Raw genomic sequence first — 22,454 nt, 5'->3', positions numbered from 1 at the left:
AAAATTAACTCCCAAATCCTCCTAATTCCTTTTTTCTATAAAGTGAAATATACAATGAGATGTTACTTATTTATTGAATAAGTAACAAAAAGGCCTTGTGATTCCTATGGGGTTTTTGAATAAATCATGATATTCGCCTCCTTGGGGAACTCAAAACAAGGACGAACGGGGTGTGGAGTCTTGTTTAGGTGACGTACACACAGGCTTCACTTCATGTTTCAGATGTAGCTTGACACAATTCTCAGAACATGCAACTAAGAAAAAGTCCTCACAAATAGTCTTTCATCCCCTACTTGAAAAAGTAGGAAATCTTAACTTCTTCCCTAAAATACTTTATGGTTTCATAGCTTGAATTATAAGTGACATTACATGAACAAAATATTTTGAGCATTGGGTCTAGCAAGATTATTTCAACATATTTGTAGGAAATCAAACTATTGCTCACAGAGACTTATGACTACAAAGATCACGTAAAATAAATTTAAGATTAAAATTAACATGACTCTGCAAGCCACACTAAATATGAATGAACTAACCGTTTTCATTTTTTCTGCAAAGTACACATAAACTGAAACTTCTGAACAAAGACTGATATTCTTTACTGATGGTAGATATCACTTAAGACATACAAAAGTATCCACCATTGCAAAACCATGCTATTAAGAATTTTTATACTTCCAACTTAAATTCTGATAGCTAAAATAAGGTTTCGAAAAACGTTAATGAGAAGTTCTCTTATCACGAAGATATGAAGGTTAAATTCCTTTTGACAGCACTCTGATACAGTAATGTTTTGAAATCAAAAGGTGGATAAATATTTATATTTTCTGTTGAATTTAAGTGTGAGATAATTTCATAGCTTGCCACTCGGTATTGTATGTAAGGCATTGACTGAGCCTCCATAATTTATATTCACTTTTGAAGGAATTTATTGGATCTACCTCCTGACCTTACTTAAAGTGGTAATTTAAATTCTATTACTTTGAAAGCCAGCAACACATGCATGTTATAGCTGCAGCTCAAACTTCCATCCACAGAAGGGGGGCCCAGTAAGCAGATTCGTGGCTGCTGCCCTAGATATAGTCAAGTTCAGGAAATGTTTTCATTTGCATGTGCATGTTTTTAGAAAGTAAGACTTTCTGCTTTGATCTGCATTGCATTTCATATGACTTCCTGGTATGAAAAGCACCGATTTTGAAACAGGAAGCATTTATTTATGAAGGGCTTATCATCAAAGGAGAGATTCTTACTTTAAAATCAGTTTTAGTTGGGAAAGAGTACATCAAAATAGACTTTGAGTTTGTTCATTGTTTCCCTTGTGTGGAGGATAGCCTGATTTAAGTTTTATTTGTGATTCGAGAATACATTTGTGAAATATTAATATTTACAACATATTTTCACTTTGACTATGGAAGACAGTTCCTGAAATATGTTTTAATATTTTAATCAGAAAACATTTTATGTGCTAAATAATTAATGCATGAATTAAAAAGCACTTTGTTTTCTTCTGGGTCATATGGGGGAATTAAAAAAATCCACATCTGATAAAATATCATTGCAATGTCATCTTTGGAAAGAGCAATAACTTAAAAACCTTTAAGATACTAATTCCAAAAATAAAACCATTTTCATAATCTTTATTGAAATTTCATGTGAAATGCATGTTATAGATTTAGAGAAGTCCATTTTGTGGACTTCGTTTGAACAAAGTTATAAAATACCCCGTTGTTTTTGTGGTTTCAAACTACTCTATGTTAATAGTCATTTGATAAGATAACTATGAAACATGAAACAGTAAATCCTTTCATTAAAACTTATATTGGAGGATGCAAAGCTGTTTTATCTGGTTCATATAATACCTTCCAGAGAACATATTTTCTGATTACAGTAACGGAAAATCAGTATCAATGATTATGATTTTGCTCTTTCTGTGAAAACTCTCATGACATGCATACTTATACCAGGATCGTAGCAAAATATTGATATAGGCCCCAGCTACAATAATTCCTAAAATATCTAACTGTTGATCTCTATTTCCTTTAAAGTCTCAAATATCTATCAGCGTGGAAGAGTGGGAAGACACCAAAGACTGCAAAGAACACGGCCACCACCGAGGCAACCATCGCAACTCCACATCCAGCGACCAGTCGGACCATCCCTTGCTGAGAAGGAAGAGCTTGCAGTGGGCCCGAAGACTGAGCAGAAAAGGTCCCAAACACTCTGGTAAAACAGCTGAGAAAATAACCCAGCAGCGACTGAACCTCTACAGGAGGTCAGAGAGACAAGAGCTTGCTGAACTTGTGAAAAATAGAATGAAACACTTGGGTCTTTCTACAGTGGGATATGGTATGCTCTCTAAAATATTGTATGCTAATGGACTTGTGATTTCTGGCCGTTAGTCATTGTAGCGTTGGCGCTTAGTCAGCTGAGGATCACATTTTTGTTTCACAGGTTAATTTGAAGGGACGAGGGACACATATTTAATCTCCTGCAGGAAAGTATAATAATGATCATAAAAATAAAAGTGCTAAAAATTGTAAGTATTTGCTTAGTCCTCTAGGCACTGGGATGAACACAGGATGTGAATTGGCTTCTTTTGAATTTTCACAAAAACTCTTCCAGTTTTTGTGAAACTGGAAACTACGTTAAGTAACTTGCTAATTTGCTTGTTAATAGCATGGCTACAATTTATGTCTGGTTCTGTTTGGCTCCAATGTCACTCTTACACACACACACACACACACACACACACACACACACACACAACCCCCACATCTTATTCTAGGGCTGAAATAAAATGCATTTCAGACCTTGGTAAGTAACTAAATGTACCAGCTACAGATGACCCAAAGTGTTCCTACAAAATTTGTTTAGTTTCTTGTGGTCCAGAAACAAAAAGTCTTCAAAAGCTTTAATGTAAAGCTCAAATAGTGCTTGTTCTGATGCAATTGTTAGGCTCCCATGTTGGGTCTGTGATCGCAATGTGGCACAGCTTAAATAAATAATGCAAAGGTAATTTTAAAATACACCAATACACCACTCATCATTGGACGAATTTTATTTAAAAAATAAACTTAGTCAACTTAGAGGAAAAGCAAATGATACATAAGTGTTTCATATATATATGTGTGTGTGTCTATATACATATATACATTTATAATTATGTATATATATAAAACAATTATTTATCATTTGCTTTTCCTCTAAGTTGACTAAGTTTATTTTTAAATTTTATATATATATATATATATGTATATGTGTATATATATATATATATATATATATATATATATGCATTGAGGTATTTTCGAGAGTTTCTTTTATATACATATATAAAACTTGGGTGAACCAGAAGCTAAGAGACTTGTAAGTATCATGCAGTTTAAGGATGAAATAGAAAGCATTCCACATTTGCCCTCCTCTTACCTTCATTATGAGTCTCAACATTGTACACAGGGGACATTTTTAATCACTGAATTAGATGGAGTTCAAAGGGAGTTGCCTGTGTTTCTTTGAAGAAGAAAAGGAAACATATTCACTAAGTACCTACTCTATGCCAGGAACAACTGGCTTTTGTACGTTTTCTCATTACTTCTTATAACCCTGATTAGACAGGTTTCCCATTTGAAGCTCAGAGGTTAGAGACCTTGCTTAAGGACACATAGATGAAATGTACTGGTGTCCAGATTCCATATGTCATTGAAATCAATAATTATTTTTCCTTACATAAATGTAGCACAGACTCAGCCATAATTTTAACATGATCACACAAAGTCTTACGTTAAAAAACAAAATAAATTTAAAAAAGGACATGATTTTCATTTAAAAAAAATATAGTAGTAGCTCCTTGCCAATTTGATGGCATTAAGGCTACAGTCCTGTTATTTTCGTGCGCTTTTAGTCATTATTTATTAGCTACTTAATCTTCTTTGGCAAAGCTCTAGTGAGTGAGTATTCATCTAGGTGGCAGCGGTGTCTCTGCTCGCCATAGCAACCCAGGCTGGTCCTGTAAGCAGTGGGGCAGGTAACAGTTTGCCTCAGAGACACAAAACCCCTGAATTTACTGCATGGCAGAGAACATGTTCTGTTTTTGCCTGTGACACTTCTATCTGGTACCTTGCATGTAGGTATTTTCAAGAGTTTCTTTTTTTAAATAGATTTGTTCATTTAATTCTCACACTAACTCTCACAGAAAGAAAGAAAAGATCTGTCCATCTTTTTTTTTTTTTCTCTCTCTCTCTCCTTTCTTTCTTCCTCCCTCTTTCTGTTCATTCTATCCATCTATCTGTCCAGAGACCCATCAATCCATTTTAATCCGTGTACTGACAACCCTGATAACAGAAAGATTATGAAAACAGGATTTGGAATCTAACACATCCTAGGGCGCTGAACTTTTCCATGCATTTCTAACTCACAAAAGTTCACCCAGTGTTCAACAAATGGTAGCCGGCTGCCCTCTCAAGCACTGTTCCAGGCATTGGGACTAGAACAATGACCTATTCAGACAGGACCTCTGCATTTACGGAATTTATACTATAGTGTCAGTCAACAGTCATCGAATTACTGAACATTTCCAAGCCATTTTATCATTTGTGAAATGGAAATAATAATACCTATCTCATAGGTTTGTTGTGTAGGACCAGTGGGATAATGAATGAAAATGTGCTTAGGCTGGAACAGGCATTCACGTGATGCTACACTCTACCGTACGTCTATTTTAGTACTACAAGTCTATCTGTGTTTTACACATAAAAAAGGTAGGTTTTTTTTTCTCTCACAGTTAAAAAACAAAAACAAATTCTGCATCTTTGGGGGCAATATTGTCTCCATTAAGGAAGCAGGCTTTAAAACAATTATTTTGCATGTTTGTCTTCCTTCTTTGAGGGAAAGGGAATGTCTCACTCATCTTTTGACCTTTGTATCCCAAACACATGACACATTTCCTGACACATAGGAACCCAGTAACTGCACACTGAATGTGTGAACAAGTAGAGTGCTTATAGGTGAAAAGACATGTTCTGCTTGCATCACCTGGCTCAGCATATGCTTGCATTGGTATTTTAACTTATGACATTTGACCCCATATCTTTTAATGTTTCCACTAAACCATGTGTCCTTTCTGCATTACTGTGAATACTGTACAGTGCTTCACAGATGACACATGTTTAGAAATAACTTTACACACCAGGCACGATGACTGATTTAACTATGAGTCGTCATCGATTTTTTGAAGTACGTCTGGCTTGCTCCAAGAGAAGACACACATTGTTTTTGACTATTGGATATAAGACACAAAGGAGAGGGAAAGGGAAGAGTCAAACGCTGACTTCTGAGGGGTCTACTTTAAACAACGTGGCGTCCGGTGGTGATACTCACTCAGCTTAGAATAAGAAGATGGATACATGGGTGAAGATAATAAATTTGAGCGCCTGGAAGACTTCTGACGGCAACGTGTAAGAAGCCGCATTTCTGCTGGCTGGTGCTCAGAAAAAGACATAAGATACCGACTTGAGAGTGATTAGCATATATATTTTTAATTAAAGCCAGAGGAAAAGGAGAAATAACCCCTCAGGTGAAGGACTCCAGGAGAGCTCTGGAAAATACTAGTATTTCTGGAATGATAAGGAAGGATGTTTAAAGAACAGGAGACTGAAGTGTGTAGAAGTGAATTACCCCAAAGATGTGCCATAGCACAATAGTATGCTATCAATTAGTTACATGTTTTATCGTGATATTGATCTCTATGCCTTTAGAAGTCCGGGTGGGGCCTGAGATGGTCACAGGCACCTCTCAGGCTGGTTACTTCCAGCCATGAGCAGTTTTGTCTGTGACCCCAATGTGAGTACAAATTTCATTTCCTATGTGTTCTATGATGTGAAAAAAGCACTGGGAAGTGTTGGACTAGAGAATAGGAGGCCATGCTTACTAGTGCCAAATAGTGCTGGAGCTAGAGTGATGGGTCATTGGGTGATCTCGGTGAGAATCAGTCACATGGTATGTGTACATGCTACATGGAGTGGCATGAGGAATGATGACAGTAAGGATTTGGATGTGGTGGATTTAAACATATCAGGGGCTCCCGCAGCTTTGGAAATTTAATCTTTCTTATCGTTTCACACCACCTCTTGCTTCCATTACCAAAGTCATATTGTGATACAAGATGGATGTTGGAACACCAATTATATGGTTCACATTCCATCTAGCAGGAAGACTGAGACACCAGAGAAGAAAGGGTGGTCTCTTCAATTAAAACATATTACCAAGGAGTTGCACCCATCCTTTCAACTGTGTGCCGATGGCAAGGAAGTATGTGTTGTTTTTGGTGGCTCAGATCGAACATTAAAGAAGAGAAGAACAGCTATTGAGAGGCAGCTGCCGCTCTCTGCCACAGTGGGTCTTTTTGAAGAAGTTTCATTGTGGAGGAAAAGTGGGAAAGATGGAGGTAGCTGGATGGGAAAGTGAAGAAAGAAGAGGGGCTATTTGCTTTGAAGATCGGAGACCTATGAGCATTTTTATTAAGACTGAGCCATGAAAGAAGAGTTGGAAATACAGGAGAGGGCCCACAGTTGGGGCCCTCTGCTTAGATATTTGGAAATGGGGGAAAATATGCATGTTTTTAAATGCAGTACCCTTGTTATACAACTTGAAAGGAAGTCGAGTAATATTTCATTTGATAGTAAGAGGCACAATCATCTCCTGAGAATGACGCCAAAAGTGGAAGGGTGAGTGTTTTGAAAATAATTCAGAACGCAGCCTCAAAAGAAAAGCTGTTCTTTCTGTGTGAGCCTAATCTCTTTCATTTTCCTTTTCATTTTCATATGTTTAGAATTTTAATACAGAACATTTCCAACATGAGTAAATGTGGAAAGAATGGTACAATGCACAGACTGTTTATCATGCTTCAATAACTATCAACACTTGGCCAATCTTCTTTCATGTACAATCCCCACCAACGTCCCTCACTTCTCATATGATTTTTAGGTAAATTTCAGACAGCATGTACTTTAGTATTTACCTCCATAATTTACAGACTAGTTATAGAATTGCAATCAAATTTACTTTAAAAAGATATTTTTAAAGTGTTTGCCATGAGGTTTTCACTTGGTTGGTTGTGTGTACATAGATGTTTTAATCTATAAACTACATTGCAATGTGAATAATTATTGTTTTCTTTATGTAAATAACGCATAATTTTTCAACCATCTCTTTAGAAGGGCTCCTATACTCACTGAAAATGATTCTAACAATTGACAGATTACTAATGATCAACCCATAGAATAACATATGCTTTTAATAGCATAAATTAGCAAGTAAGTCTTCCTGGGGTGACTGCTGCTTATAGGTACAAGCCAATTGTGGATTGTTGTAAGTTTCATGCTGTTAGTAAAAGATGAAATGCCAAGGGAACAAATAAAAAAATCCTTGTGAGTGAGGAAAAGGTTATCTACTAGTTAGATACTAGAATTCATTACATCCATCAGAGAGCCTTGGTTTATTTGTAAAGCAAATTTATAATTTACCTGAACTATTGGATAGATTAACCAAAAATGTGTGTGTGTGTGTGTGTGTGTGTGTGTGTGTGTGTGTGTGTGTGTGTGTATATATATATATATATATATATATATATATATATATATATATATATATATATAAAACATGGTGACTTAAATGTTAGTTACCACATTTTTCTGTGTATAATGCACACCCACATTTTTGACCCAAACTTTCAGGGAAAAAAATACCTTTCATTTCAGTTTTTCAGTACTATTCATGTATAATGTGCATCCTTACTTTTCCCTCACAAATTTGGGCAAAAAGGTTCATACACATAGCAAACTATGGTAGTCTCTTTCTTATGGGGAAGAAATAAATTTAATAAATGATTGTTAGGCTCACCCACACTGTAATAGATATGGTGATGATAGTAGTAGTAATAGTAATGATAACACCATCAATTTCTATTTTGGGACACATAGATCATTGATCTTTTTCATATAAGTTTTCAATAACGACAACACAAATCCCCCAATCCTAATCAATGTCAGTTACCTTCTTCTAGCACACAATTATTTAAAAATTTATTGTACAGCAAATTACCAAAGAGGGAAAAGTCACTGTAGTTAAATATTTCTTCTAGAATGTTTTGCAACATTAGTACTTGGGAGGAATGAAAAAAGTATCCAAGATCACTCTAGTGACTTCATCAACAATTTATTATTTCAAAGGAAACTGATACTAAATTTTCATTGTTTTTTGAAATATTTATTTTTTCTCAGTGGTATTGATATGCCAATCAATATATTCCCAGCATAGAGTCCCAGAAAATGGATGACTTTATGTTGTTCTGTATTTCCAGAACCGATCCATTCTCACAAGGAGGTAGTTAGGAGATATACATGGGTTTGTTTTATGTTTTTCTCATTCTATATATAGAATGTTAATAGAAAAAACAAACTCAGTGGTTTTCTTACTAGATAAAGTAATGAAGCTTTCAAAGAGGGTGATTGTTGAGCTGATAATGATATATACTAAATGAAAATATTTGGACAATGAATTTTCCATATGTTCCTAAATTAAATCTACGAAATTTTGTTTCATGGAGCTGTACCATATTCTTCCCAGAACATTAATTTTTCAATGATACCAACCTTTTTACATAATTTAACACCATAGTTAACTTAATTGCACTTAAATATACATATATTTTATTTTTTGAATGAAAATTCAAATGTTATGTGTTGGCATATGTATAAGAAAAATGTGGCCAATTTGAATAAAATAAAATATCTTTTGTCACTGAGAAAAAAAGTTAATTGGTTGAGTGAAGTTTTTACTTTCAACATTTTATTATGGGTTGAGTATAAATAGTCAGTGAATGAGCAAAGAATGAGCTTTCTAACATTTCTAAAACAACAAGAAGAATTTTTTGATTCTGATGAATGCTTATGTTCTCAATTTATATAACTAGAAAAAAAAAAAATCAACAGTGTGCAGACACCAGACAAAAGAGAGTGTATACCTTTGTTCCTGAGGGAAGGGAAACAAATGAGTTAAGCCTTCTATAGGCTAGAAGTCACTCAGGTGGACCCTAAATAAGAAAATATGACCTGAAAAATCAACTAATAGAAAGGGATCCAGAAAACAGGCTATTAAAACAGTTATAGTGTGGTCAACATGGTGGAGAAAAACAGGAGCATGCTAAAGAGAGAAATCAAAGACAGAAAAGAGATCAAATTGAACCTCCTAGATTTCAGAATTCATAATGCAGCACTAATGATTATCCTTAGATAACTTGAATGATATGCTTAAAATCATATAGAAAGTTTTCAGTTAACTTACAGGCACACTTGTACTAAAGACGCCTAACTCCTGGTCTGCAGGTTGTTTTACACAGCTTACTGCCTCTCAAGAAAATTGCTAAAAAGGTCTGGGAGGGAAAATGAAATCACCAGTGGGTTATGCGATGATGGATGATTTGGATTAGTAGACTATGTAGGAGAAAGAAGCACTGAGCCACTGAGAGTATGTTCTCTGATAAGGGATTCCTTGTAGTGACGGAAGGAAAACCATGCCCTCAGTGTGCTACAGCACCGGTTTCTTTTTGTTTTTACTTGCTTTTTCCATCAACACTCAAATATACTGTGGTGTCTCTCATCTTAAAACAATCTCTCTCTCTCTCTCTCTCTCTCTCTCTCTCTCTCTCTCTGTCTCTCTCCCCCCCCCCCTCAAGCTCTGAAGCTCTTCAGCTATCTTTCCCTCCCTCCTGACAAATTTTCTCCATTGCCATTGTTACCAAGCCACCGTCATCTCTCACCTGGGCTTCTGCACTATTCACCTATTTACCATTTCCCTGTCCAAATTTGAGCCCTCAAAGTTCATCTTCCACAGAGCAGCCAAGGCGATATATTCAGTTTGCCACCAAATCTCCTGCCCTTACAACCACTCAGTGGCTTCCAATTGCTGTTAGAATAAATCTCAAACTTCTCATCAAGGTCTTAATGCACCATGGGACCTGGTCCTAGCTGGTCTTTTCAGCATCGTCTCCAGTTACGTCCTCCTTGCTCACTTTAGTCTATCCTCTGGGCTCTGTTTCCCCAACTTAAAACCAACAACCTCTCCCATTTGCTGTTCTCTTTGTCTGATCACTTTTCTTCCTTATCTTTGCAATACTTTCATATCACAATATACAGGTATGATGATTGTTATTTCCAAGTTACAGACTGATTTTGCCTGCTAGAATAATAATAGGAAACCATTATGTAGTACTGGATATGAATAGGTGCTCATTCTAAGAATGACATATTTATATTAATGTATTAATTTTAAATTATGTTGATTATTTATTTACAATTTAATTCTAATGATAACCTATGAGATAGCCTATTGTTACCCCATTTTACAGGTGAGGAAACTGAGTCCAGAGAGATTTAAAAAAAAAATTAAGTAATCTGCCTGTAGTCTCAGCATCCGTAATTGGTAAGGCCAGGATTTTGAGGCAGACACTCTGGTTTCAGAGCCTTTGTTCTTAACTGGTCCTCTCAGTGATACCTTTGTATTCATTATTGGACATGTTTTTCTGATTACACAATACATAATGGGCATGTGTTTTTGAAAGTATTATTGAATGAAATCTACACAAATATAAGTAAGATTTCATACTTTCCTTATCAAATGTTATTCTTTTTTAAAAGTGCTCTTAAAATACCTCATAGGAAAAATTTTAAAACCAAAACAAACTAAAAAAATGAAACTCATGTGTGTGGACTGAGACTCAATCAATTATTCTGTCAGAACAATTGGAGTGTAATTCTTTTTCCTTTATAATATGGTCTATTTGCATGAAGCACGCTAAACAAAATATTTGTTATATGAAGCTTTTCACTGAATAATTTCATACATTAATTAAGATAGTAAAGTAAGTTTCTTGGTAAATACGAGAAATTATTGAATTTGACTCTAAAATTTCTCTCCAAGTTTTCAATATTCTAGTACATTTATTTCAAATTTTCATAAGAAGAATAGTTCCATTATGATAATTATGTCAATGATGAAATAATAATTGTAATAAAACCATTTAAACTATACACGGCCTTTTATTTTGCCAAAGTCAGAGAATATTTATCAGGAACACATCGCATGTCCTCTCAACAGATTTCCTTTGTAGATATTTTTGCTTGATAGGAAATATGAGTCTTGATTCTGGTTCATGAGCCAAATTTTCCATAAACATTTTATTTTATTCACTGAACATGTCATTACATTTTTGGTAAAAACCCTTATTTAATCCATTGGTGTCTTTGTCTCTACCAGTGATAATTATTATGACTGAGTCTTCAAGATCTAGGGAACCTACCACCTTTTTTCTTCCCAGAATGCAGAAAAACCTGAAAAATAACGTCAGGACTACAGATAGTGATGAAAAGAGCAGATTTAACAGCTGCTGAAACTTGATCGTTGAATGGTGTTTTGATGTGTGACCCCAACAGGCTTTTAAAGCCTTGCTTCCTAATTCTTAAACACAAAGCCACAAAGAGAAAGAGTGAACTGTAGGACTTCCCAATGAGGCAGCATGGCCCACCAGAATGAACTCTACAGCAAGGCAGACATGAAAGAGAAAGACAGAATAGCTTTGAACTCAGCCACTTCCTTTAAAGGAAGCCTGAGGGGAAGTGAGTGGGGGGTGGGTGAGGAAAGAAACCCGCAATGTCCAGGTCTCATCGTGTTGCCACTCACATCTTGATCTAAACCATATGGAACCATTGAATTGAGCTCATTAGCAAAGCGTTTGCTCCAATTCCTGGAATCCATGAAAAAAATCAAAATCTTCAGAACGATGAATAAAACAGGTTACTTGCGCAGAAAAACATTATTGACACAATAGCTCTATCTACTGCTATAAATCTCTCTGTTTTCTAGACATTTGTTTGTGACAGGTAAACCGAGTCACCAATAGATTTGGACTTCATCCCAGAACCAAAAATGACTACAGCATCATGTTAATTACCTAGAAGAAAAGTTGGGTATTAATAATGACTAAGAAGTTATTTGTTGAAATTGTTTTTCCTTTAATGCCACTGTTCAATCATATTCACTGTTTATAAGAGAAAGTTCAATAATGCCACTGTCCATATAAGAATCTGATTAGCCAAATGAGACGGAGGTGTTCTACAGACATGTTACATTTCAGAGTGTTATGTTTTAGTTTCCAGAAGGCACTATCAATTTCTGTTCCTTTGTACAGCATTTGTGGAAATTCACACAGGGGAAAACTTCTCAAAGAGGAGACATAAATCGAAATTGCTTTTTCTATAGAAAGATGATTCTGGCAATCTCAGGCCAGGACAATATGCTTTACTTGGAATTGTTCCTTATTGAGAGTAAACTCATTTCATATACTCATTGCAATTCCATTTTCAACAGCTGAGTTAGCCACCTACCTCTAGGTAAAACTGACAGATTTAACATAAAAATATACGATTTCCAGTTAAATTGATTTTCAGATAAACAACAGACAAGTTTTAGAACAAGTCTGACGCATGCAATGTTTAGGATATATTTATGCTAAATAACTGTTAACTGTTTTATCTGAAATTCAGAATTCACTGGACATGCCCTATTTTGCCTGGCACCCCATCCTATGGCAGACTACCATTCTGTGTGTCTATCCCAGAGACATATGCAACCCAAATCTATTCCTTTATTTGAATCATCAGTTTTACTGGCGTACTTATGGTGGGTTCAGTTATACCACAGTTATCTGCCTTGTAAGATAAAGGTTTTCATTTACAGACTTTAAAAATAGGGAGCATCTGTGTATCATCTTGAAATATCATAACTACAAATATTGTCTTTCGTATTCAAGTCCCACGTTGCTATTTAAATGAACCCAGTGGTAAACATTATTTTATGAAAACAGCATGTATTTCCCAGTGTAGGAAACTATCAGGGTCAGCTACGTTGGCTGAAAAAAGGCCTTCACTTTATTTGCATGTAGTTATGTGAGTACTGATATATCTTTATCAGCATGAAAGCTATACTTGGATTTTAGATCAAATGCAAAAGTTAGTACTTCTTTCAAGTATTGTCTACCACTGAAGTGTCTAGAAGCGTACTACGTCTCTAGAGCAGGGTTTTAATCGGTGCCCTCACAACCTAAACATTTCACCTTGGAAGGATTGATGCTCCGTGAAATGTGTGTCCGCGTGGCCTTACATTTACGTCTCATCAAAGCCTTGACAGCTGAAAACTTTAGCTCCAAAGCTGTTTTCTTTTCTTTTTCAGTATCTCTATATAATGCCAGGTCAGCTCTCTGAATTTGAAGGATGACCATGTCTTGAGAGTGAATTGACAAAATTAAAAGGGCACAGCCTTTTAGTTTAAAAAATATATTGTTGTCGAGGAAAAACAAATGACTCCGTAGGACACTTGCCCTGAAACTTTCAGTTAAATCCTGCTCCACAGGATTCTTTGCATTCTGCAAAAATGATCCTATGGTTTGTATCAGATAGATCCAAACCTCGGATATGTAACCAAGCCAAACATTTTTAGGGCCTTCACGTCTTTTTAAACATTTCTGTTGTGTTTTCTAAGTACAATGCCATTAGCTGATTTTCCACAGAATTTCCCATATGAATACTCCTGTCTGGGATGGCCACCTATAACCACAGTTACTTTTTATAATTGATAAAGCATAATAAATCAAGTCAACATCTTGTCTAGCTTTTTTAAAACAGAAATACTTTTTCATGATAAAAGCTTAAAGGGTAGACTGTAGCTGTGGTTGTTTAGAGCAGAAATAGAAACTTTATTTTTATCACCTATTGGAGCAAAAAATGAGTACCTGTCAGACATTTCCAATGACGGTAATTTGAAAGTAGTTGGAATTATGTACACAGTCGGGCTGTGGCCCAAATGATAGCGAGTTCCCGTTGATAGCTCTGTGCTTTGAAGATAAGATGCTTGATACTAATTCCTGTAATTTCCCTGCGTAGTATAACAAATGTGGCATTTATTTATGTTTTAGATGAAATGAATGATCAACAGAGCACCCTTTCCTATATCCTGATTAACCCATCTCCAGACACCAGACTAGAGCTGAACGACGTTGTGTAAGTTGATCTCATGCCGCACACAAGGCATTTATGTGTACAATCCACTGATTCACTTGTTTTTATATTGTTACCTCCACCAGGAGAGCCCCTTCTGATTCTTGCAATATGAATGTCCAAGTCCAATTTCTGTGTTCGATAAACTGATGCATTTTATGTGTTGCTTTGTGTAATGCTATAAATATATATATTTAAAAAAAAGTCCTTGTAGGATTGTACAGGAATAAAAGAATGGAAATGGCAGCATGAATTCTGTATTCTGTGAGCTAACATATATGTGTGGAAGTCAGAGAAAATATGTGGAAAAATAAGAGACCAGCTCAAAGGTAAACCTGAAATATCTCACATTACCTAGTTCTAACGACCTCAGATTTCTCACCAGCTAAAGTAAATAGGTCAAAACACTTCTGAGGAAAAGGTCTACAGTAGTAATTTGATTCATCAGAAACTACACGTATGAGTGAGAAAGTAGCAAGACATTAGAAAAGGCATTTTGACTGCTGTTTATTTAAGCCCAGGAGAGAAATCCCTAACAATAGTTTGCTCCCAAGGTCCCTGGATGAAAGCTGCTTCCCCCAGGTAGTGAACCCCAGACTGTCTTAGTGACTTAAAACAAATGCCAAAGACTGTAAGTCTTGGTGGGTGTTAGGTCTGCAGGGTGTGTTTGTATCTATCGTCAGGAAAGTAAGTAATAAGGTTGGAGAGTTGGAGGACGGAGAACATTCTGTCATGCAGAGCATAAAATGGATCCTGGCCAGTGGCTTAGATCTACAGGTAGTGATACGCCACGAATCAGAAGCCTACTTATATAGATGGCCAGTTTTGTGGGAGATTTTGACTGGGGTAGAAACAGTGTTTATTTCTTTAATAGGGAAACCAGTTGGAAAGGTGTTATGCAGGTTTAAAGGGGATAACCGGTCACAACACTAAGACAATGACTAGTATAATAAAAGCAGGCTCGTCTGGAGATAAATTTATGAAGGGAAAGAGTGTAACTTGTTCATTGCTGTGGCAGGTGGAAAAAGAGGCATGCGTGGCTTTAAGATTTCAAAGAAACAGACAAACAAAATGCTGGTGTACTGAAACAAATCCAAATAGGGAGGCCATTTTCCAAGCAGGAGACAGGATTTGTTGGCTGGGGAGGAGAGAGAGCTGATGAGTTGGGGTTCAGATACATTGCTCAGTGGGCTAACTGGAAAAGTCTAGAAAGTCTATAGAGATATAGTGCCGCAGCTCTGAAGGGAGGCTAGTTCTATATAGAAAATATTTATTTTTCATCTTCTGGATGAATAAAGCAAAAGAGAGAATGATTGTTCCAAACAGGAGATACATAAAGAAGAAAAAGTAAAAGAATGACTCTCAGACCACTGAGCAGTGGTCAGTTTTAGGGCGGAAAGATGAACGTGTTTCAGAAACTTCTTAGGAGAATTTATCAGCAGGAGTAACTCTGACCCAAAATCAGGGTGTAAAGGTTTATCTCATGCACCTAAGACACAACTAACAAATATAATAATGCTTTAACTTGCTGTCTGATGATTCTGGTTGGAACACAGGACCTGTGAGATTCAGGGGAATGGTCATTTTAGCGGCTAAGGCAGTTCTTAAGGCAGCTGTCAAAACTTATACCCAGTGGTGGTGGTGAATTTGTGGAGTACTTGCAGTTGGAAGAAAATGTCTTATTTATGATGCACTTGGCTCTCAAATGCCCATTCTGGACACTTCACTTAGTCTATTACCGTAATAAAACAAAACTGCTCTATGTTACCTCTGCCCATTTTACTCACTTCTTTCTTCCTTTAAATCCATAAAATCAGGCAATTTTTATTCATTCTCCAACCTGCCCATGTAATTCCAACCTTCTTATGTCTCTTGCAAATTAATTATAGTTGTATTAATTATGTACGGTTTTTAAAAAGTTATGCTTACCTTATTTATATTTCATAATAAATTCTGTTCCCTGAGCTTAATATATTTCCCATGGTTATTTCTGATGGAATAGGAAGACATTATTAACCTTTCAGTCTATGCACATGTCCTTCTATCAAATAGATGTTTATAATCAGAAATAATTCCCCAAACTCTTAAATTTGCAAATAAAATATGTATGTTATAATATACACAGGTAAAATAAGCATAATATTTTCTGTCTTCTGGATATTATTTTTTTATTAGCTTTCAACTAAACCATCAGCTTGACAGTGATGAAAAAATGTTTTCCAAGATCTGTATATGTGGCATTGAGATAATTAAATTTTAGTATAACTGGAGCAATGATAAATATCATGAAAAAAATGTCTACCATGACAAGTAATACATAAAAAGACATTTAAGACATTTATTTTATTAAGCTCGTAGGTTTTGTAATGATCATAATAGGGGAAGGAACTTTTGCAGCTACGTCAGTGAATCTAAGGGATAATGGATTATACTCATGCCTTTTATGTTTTTCTAAAAAATTGCTCTCAAAAGTTCATTTTAAATGAAGGGGCAACATTAATTTGATTCAAAGAACAATAAATCACTAGATGATATGGCATTAAAAAGCTTATTGTGCACTAGTAGTTTTGTTCATCGATCTACAATGCTATTGATATTTAAAGTAATTATAAAGCAGTGTGCCGAGATAACAAATCCAGTTAATAGATTCAAGGACACTCACATTAACTTGTATTTGATCAAAGAAAATAGACTGCAATGCTTTAAATGGCCTTTTCTCATTTTCATTAAGGAACATATTTTATGAATATTTTTCCTTTATTTTTTTAAGAGGAAAAGTACCACGTTCATCAGAGTTCTCACTCTTATATTAGTTTCTTATATTAGTCTCACTCTTATTATATTACCGTTTCTTTGTTCATTTTTTGTACCTTCTAAAATCATTACAAAACTATGAATACTAATTTCATTCGCACCTGAAATAAAACTTTCTGCAAAACTGCATTACATATATTTACTTTCCTTCCCCCAACTCAACCCCTCAGTGGCTTCCTGCTGCCTTTGGAACAGAAATTATACTGACGGTCAAGGTCCGTCATGAACTGTTCTCTACTTTTCTTCCTGAATTTACGTCTATTTCCTGGCCTAACCAGTCTTAAAGTCAACTTGTTTCCTAAATGTTATCAGGAACCTCCCTTGTCTGTGCCCCCTTTAGTCCAAGCCTTAGATTGCCTTTCTGCCTGTCTCTACTTCAGCCTGGAGATACAGCTGAACCAGACCTCCTGACGAAACTATTCCCTAGTTCTTTCTATTGATCTTTTTATCTCCTGTGATGGTAGGAATATCTTTCTCTTCTTTGTATCTGCTTCATCAGTTAAACTCTACTGATCTTCTGCAGGGCAGGGGTCAGGTTTGTGACTTTCTCCATTCCCAGGTCCTAGCTCAGAATTCTAAATGTGCTCAGGAAATACACATTCATGCCATCATTTCTCAGCCGGAAGTAAAACACCTCTCTCAAATCTTAGCAGTAATGAAATGCTTGAGTTTGGCAGATGAACATTTCCTATGTAGTAGCAGAATGAATTAAGACTTATTGTTGGTACTTTTGTATAATTCTTATTCTACTGAATTTTAGATTATAAATTTCCAAATAAATAAACGATTCTCTGTCCATAATAGTCTCCATAACATTTAAGAAATCACTGATTTTATAGAATCATAGCATATTTAGATTAAAAAGACTACAAAAATTGTTTACATCAAATGTATTTAACCGTGATAAAAATAAGATTCAGAGCAGTTAAGCAATAGAAGAATCATGGTTAGGATTTAGGTCTCCTTGATAGAAAAATAGCCAATGTGATGGATTATCAATCAAAAAAATACTAAAATACTAAAACAAATCATAAACCTTTGATAAAATGAAGGCGGTGCAATGGATCATAACTGAAATATAACGATGCTTGTTCATCAGTATTCATCATCCTAATCATTTTAACTATAGAAATTATTCAAACCCTGAAGAATTTTAGAAGTCAACTAAACTGTGAGTCCTTCTACTAACATTCTAAATAGAGATGTTTTAGATAACCTAAACACTGAACAATACATTTGAAGAAGCATCTCAAGTTTCAGTGTGACTTAGTTTTGTGTTTACTGACGATTACAGTTATTTGCTTTGTTTTCTCTCATCAGATACTTAATCCGACCAGATCCACTGGCGTACCTGCCAAACAGTGAACCCAGTCGAAAAAACAGCATCACCACCGCTGGTCAAGACTCTCGGGAGGAAACTCAGCTTTGATAATGAGAAAACAAGAGACTTCTTTTTTCCTACAAGGACCTTGCTTGAAAGAACTCTGAATCTTAGGGGAAATGAAAGAAAAGAAGTGTTGCTGGCATTACATGAGTGGAATATATTCATATCTCTCATATTTAAAAAATCTATTCTCTTCAAAGTATAGATTATTTTGAAATTGAATGTACTGCTTATTGGCATTCCTCCTGTTAATATTTGAAAGACATCAATGGAATGAGTTTGAAAACCTAAGTTAAAACACAAAATTTAAAATTTGATATTTAATTGTTTGACAGCAATCCAAACTGTATGAAGCCAATTTAAAAAGTAAGTACTAAGGTTTTATGACAGGACACTAAAAGTCCAGATATATTTGGGGCATCACAACGGACAGAGAAGATTGTTGCTCCTTCTAAAAATTAAATGTGTCATATTATATTCTTTAAACTCGCTCTTTTATAAAGCCGAGCTCATTATAAATGTCTAGTCTTCTCTCCACAGAGATGAACAAACAAACTTGTTGCCTGACACTTTTGTAAGAACCATGGTTCACTTTAGAATATAAACCTTTATTCATTTTAACCTGTTTTTGTTGCCTTTTCACATGATATCATCTTTATTTTAGAATTTGAGATGCTCATAGCATGTTTTATTGCATTGAAGAAAGCAAAACAAACAAAAAGAAATATCAAGTACCTGAACTTTTTGCTAACTTTATGCCTGAAATACACTGTATGCCAAGAAAAGTGGACTGAAAAGCAAATATTGATTGTTCTCCTAAAAGAATGCTTAACATAGATAAAATATTTAAAACACATTTATTGACTTAATTTAATCCAAGAATTGAGACAGTAACTGAAGGATGCAGTAATGAAGTTCATTATTACACTCTTGAGTTTTTAAATTTTTCATTCATATATACAGAGTATTTCATTAGAAAGATACTTTAAAATTCAAAAAAGGAAAATGGTATGTCTTATGTAATCCAAAGAAATACTGAAACATAGGAAGTCCTTTATGCTTTTAGTATTTAAATAGTCATACACTAAAACAAGGGATGTTGAAACAATTGATTTAATTTTGAAAAATTATCTATAGGAACTGTTTTAACATTGTGAGGAAAGAGTGTAATAAAGCTAGGTAGTTATGCCATTGAAATTTGATGTAAATCATGTAGAAATCTACAGTTATAAATTAAATATAAACTGAGCCTTGGTGACACCAGTGCTTTTGACTATATTTATCCCCCATCATAAACGGAATGAAAAGCACTAAAGCAAAGTTCGCCAGGTAGATGGGATGTATTAAGGTATTCCCATGGAAGAGACATTGGTAAATTTAGAAATATACTTTTCTTCTAATTTTGTATTTTTTTTCAATTTTTGAATTTGATATTGAGTTTTAATTCAACAGAAAATAGGACATGTAAGACCAGAAAGAGACTTTTTATCCTATTTTTTCAAAAAGAAGCAGATAAATTGAAAGAAAATCTGATTAAAAAATACAGATAAAGAAAGCCTAATAGTCCCCAAAAATTTCTGTAGAAATAAAAATGTAAAACATAAAATGTGAATTACAGATGTTAGCCATTGTATAGTTGGGCTTATAGAATATGAAATGCCTATTTGTTGTTGTTTTAGTAATTTTACACTACTCTTATTTTGGAATAACGGAAACACCAAGAATTTCCCCTAAATCAGGGAGATTTTATCTTTAATTTTCTTAGACAGGGAAGTAGAATTTATAAAAAGTTACTTAAAATTGAAATTATACCTTAAGGCAATATTGTATCACAGGTATGTATGTTATAAACCCATGGGAAATACATTTGACAAATACATATTAACATGTAAATTATTCAAACCAAAGGCAGACTCTAACTGATATATGTAATGGAGAACACTGATGAATTTAATGGACCTGTTTCATATTTGCACATCAATAGTCAAGTATGATGTTTTCTGAGTTGCCATTTCTTCACTTTGTTACATTTCTAGGAATCAATGTGAGATTTTATGAATCATCTATTTCCTCACAAGATCTCAAGTTTAGTATTTCTACATTATGACAGTTGTCAAGACTAGGATCTTAAGTTAGGATATGACTATATTTCCCATAAAACGAAACAATTTGTTTCATACATTTTACAATACTTATTTTTGATTATGAACATTAGTCCAAATTTAATGTATGACACAATTCATATCAGCTTGCTATAAGAATGAGAGTTCATTAGTCTTTCTGTTATTTAAAAAATAAAAAAATGCTTATAAAAAGCCTTTTAAGAAACTGTTGCCTTTTAAAAATAGTTAGACTTGCACATGAAAATAAAACACAAAGTCAATAATAGTCCTTGTAACCCTATGGGAACTGGCTCTGTTTATTGTCTATGTACCATTTTGCTACCAGTTAACTAAACTGCTTTAAATTAAATAATAAAATTGTTTCTGAGGATGAAGCTCTTGGTGCTTTTCTTTTTTTTTTTTTTTTTGCTTTTTTTTGTTACAGACAAATTAGTTGTTTAGACAAATTAGGTTTTGAAACTACAAAATTCACTTGTCATTTTATTTTTCAAAATCAAAATAAACATACAGGTAATCTCAATGGCAAAGGTTCTGACTATGTGGCCGGAAAGGAGGACGGTGGAAGGCAGGGGCAGAGAGGCTGGCTATAGAAGGAGTAAATGAACAAAGGGCAGGGAGGAAGGAAGGAGAAAAGAGGGTGGGGAAAGTTAATTTAGTTTCCAGAAGAGAATTTCTCCCCCCCAAAAGAGAGGACAATGTCCGACCCAATATACTAATTTAAAGACCAGAAAAGCACTGGTCAGAGGAAAGAAAAATAAATTGCAAAGGCAAAGGAAGACGTTGGATTCCAGGAAAATGCAGTAGACACATCTCTCCCTATTCCTCTTGCGAAGTGCAGAGAAAACCCCCAGATACTCTACCAATGAGTACAGACAGAAACGTCCCACGGAAAGCTGCGCGCTTTTTCCAAAGGACTCAATCTTGCACCCTGAGCATCTTGCCCAATACCAAACTCCTAACACTCCTGCAAGGTGGTGGCCCCTGCAGAGAATGACTCCTGGAACACCGAGTGGTCAACACACTAATGGCCAGCAGGACCCCTCAGCACCCCTCAGATGGTTCTGTAGACGACGACCTCCCGTAAAAGCATCCCCAAGAATGGCTTTCCTTGGCAGAGCCCACGGCAACTTCATGGTGGTTCTGTGAGCCACAGCTGTGCCCTCTCCATGAATCTGGGTTTCATTCCTGGGGTGTCTTCCTGGACCCCGAAGATGATGCTCGCTCTCTATATGCCCTATTGCTGTACCATTTTCAAGTTCTCTTTTACTTATTACTAACCAATCTGTCATTACTTCAAAGCTCTACAGCAAATAATTCTCTGTATCAAACTCTATGTCATAATTCTCTCTATAAAGGCAAGGTCCTATCTTATCACTTAATAAATTCATGTTTTATTATTTATATCTATTCAGTAAAAACAAAACAATAACCTGTCTTCCTAAGGATAAATAATAGCAATTGTAGATGTTTTGGGGCCAACTAAGAAACAAGTAACTTGACATTGAAAATAGACTATCTTAGGATCATTTTTTAATGAAAACGAACTGATTTTTGTTTTTGAAAAGAAAAATTGCTGTGAAATGACTGAAATGACTGACATTTCCGCTGGGAAACACATTGCTAAAAATAAAGTAGCCGTGTTTGATTTATTACCTCCAACTGAAGGAGCAAAGTTTTTTATTTTGAAGCACTCAGCGTCCTCCGAATTACTGTGGGCAACCCTCACGTCTTACTTTAGTGAAATCAAGATGTATCCTTGACTAAGAAACAACAGCTGCAATTCAATTAGAAGCAAAAGGTAGAGTAAGCCAGTTACTTCCACCTCCACCTCACTGCTACAAACACAAAAGCCTAAATTAGCAGGAGAGAAGATGGTTTTTTGATTACTTTGGAATGTAAATATTTCAGGGCACAGATTTTGAAAACAAGGTATCTGTCTGTTGAAAAACTTCTATCTATTTACCCATATGGTTGTGACATTTACTAGGTATTACCAAAAGTTAAAATCACTTAAGAAAATGATTTTAA

General features: G+C 35.1%; 1 protein-coding gene across 8 annotated transcripts in view; it reads left to right on the top strand.

The window, feature by feature from the left end:
• KCNT2 (potassium sodium-activated channel subfamily T member 2) overlaps positions 1-20,800 on the top strand; it is a 227,286-nt gene extending 206,486 nt beyond the window's left edge. For 6 of the 8 annotated variants that reach the window (XM_074317059.1, XM_074317060.1, XM_074317057.1 and 3 more), the window contains 3 exons: positions 2,046-2,346; positions 14,024-14,108; positions 18,240-20,800. In XM_074317059.1, coding sequence (XP_074173160.1) covers positions 2,046-2,346; positions 14,024-14,108; positions 18,240-18,348 — 495 coding nt within the window. In that variant the 3' untranslated portion in view covers positions 18,349-20,800. The remainder of the gene's footprint in view (positions 1-2,045; positions 2,347-14,023; positions 14,109-18,239) is intronic. The other 2 variants (XM_074317058.1, XM_074317061.1) reach the window with 2 other exon arrangements.
• The last annotated feature ends 1,654 nt before the right edge of the window (positions 20,801-22,454 follow it).

This window comes from Rhinolophus sinicus, linkage group LG12 (assembly GCF_036562045.2).
Source record: "Rhinolophus sinicus isolate RSC01 linkage group LG12, ASM3656204v1, whole genome shotgun sequence".
NCBI lineage: Eukaryota > Metazoa > Chordata > Mammalia > Chiroptera > Rhinolophidae > Rhinolophus > Rhinolophus sinicus.
The sequence above is the reverse complement of the archived record's forward strand: the minus strand, read 5'-3'. Positions and strand labels throughout refer to the sequence as shown.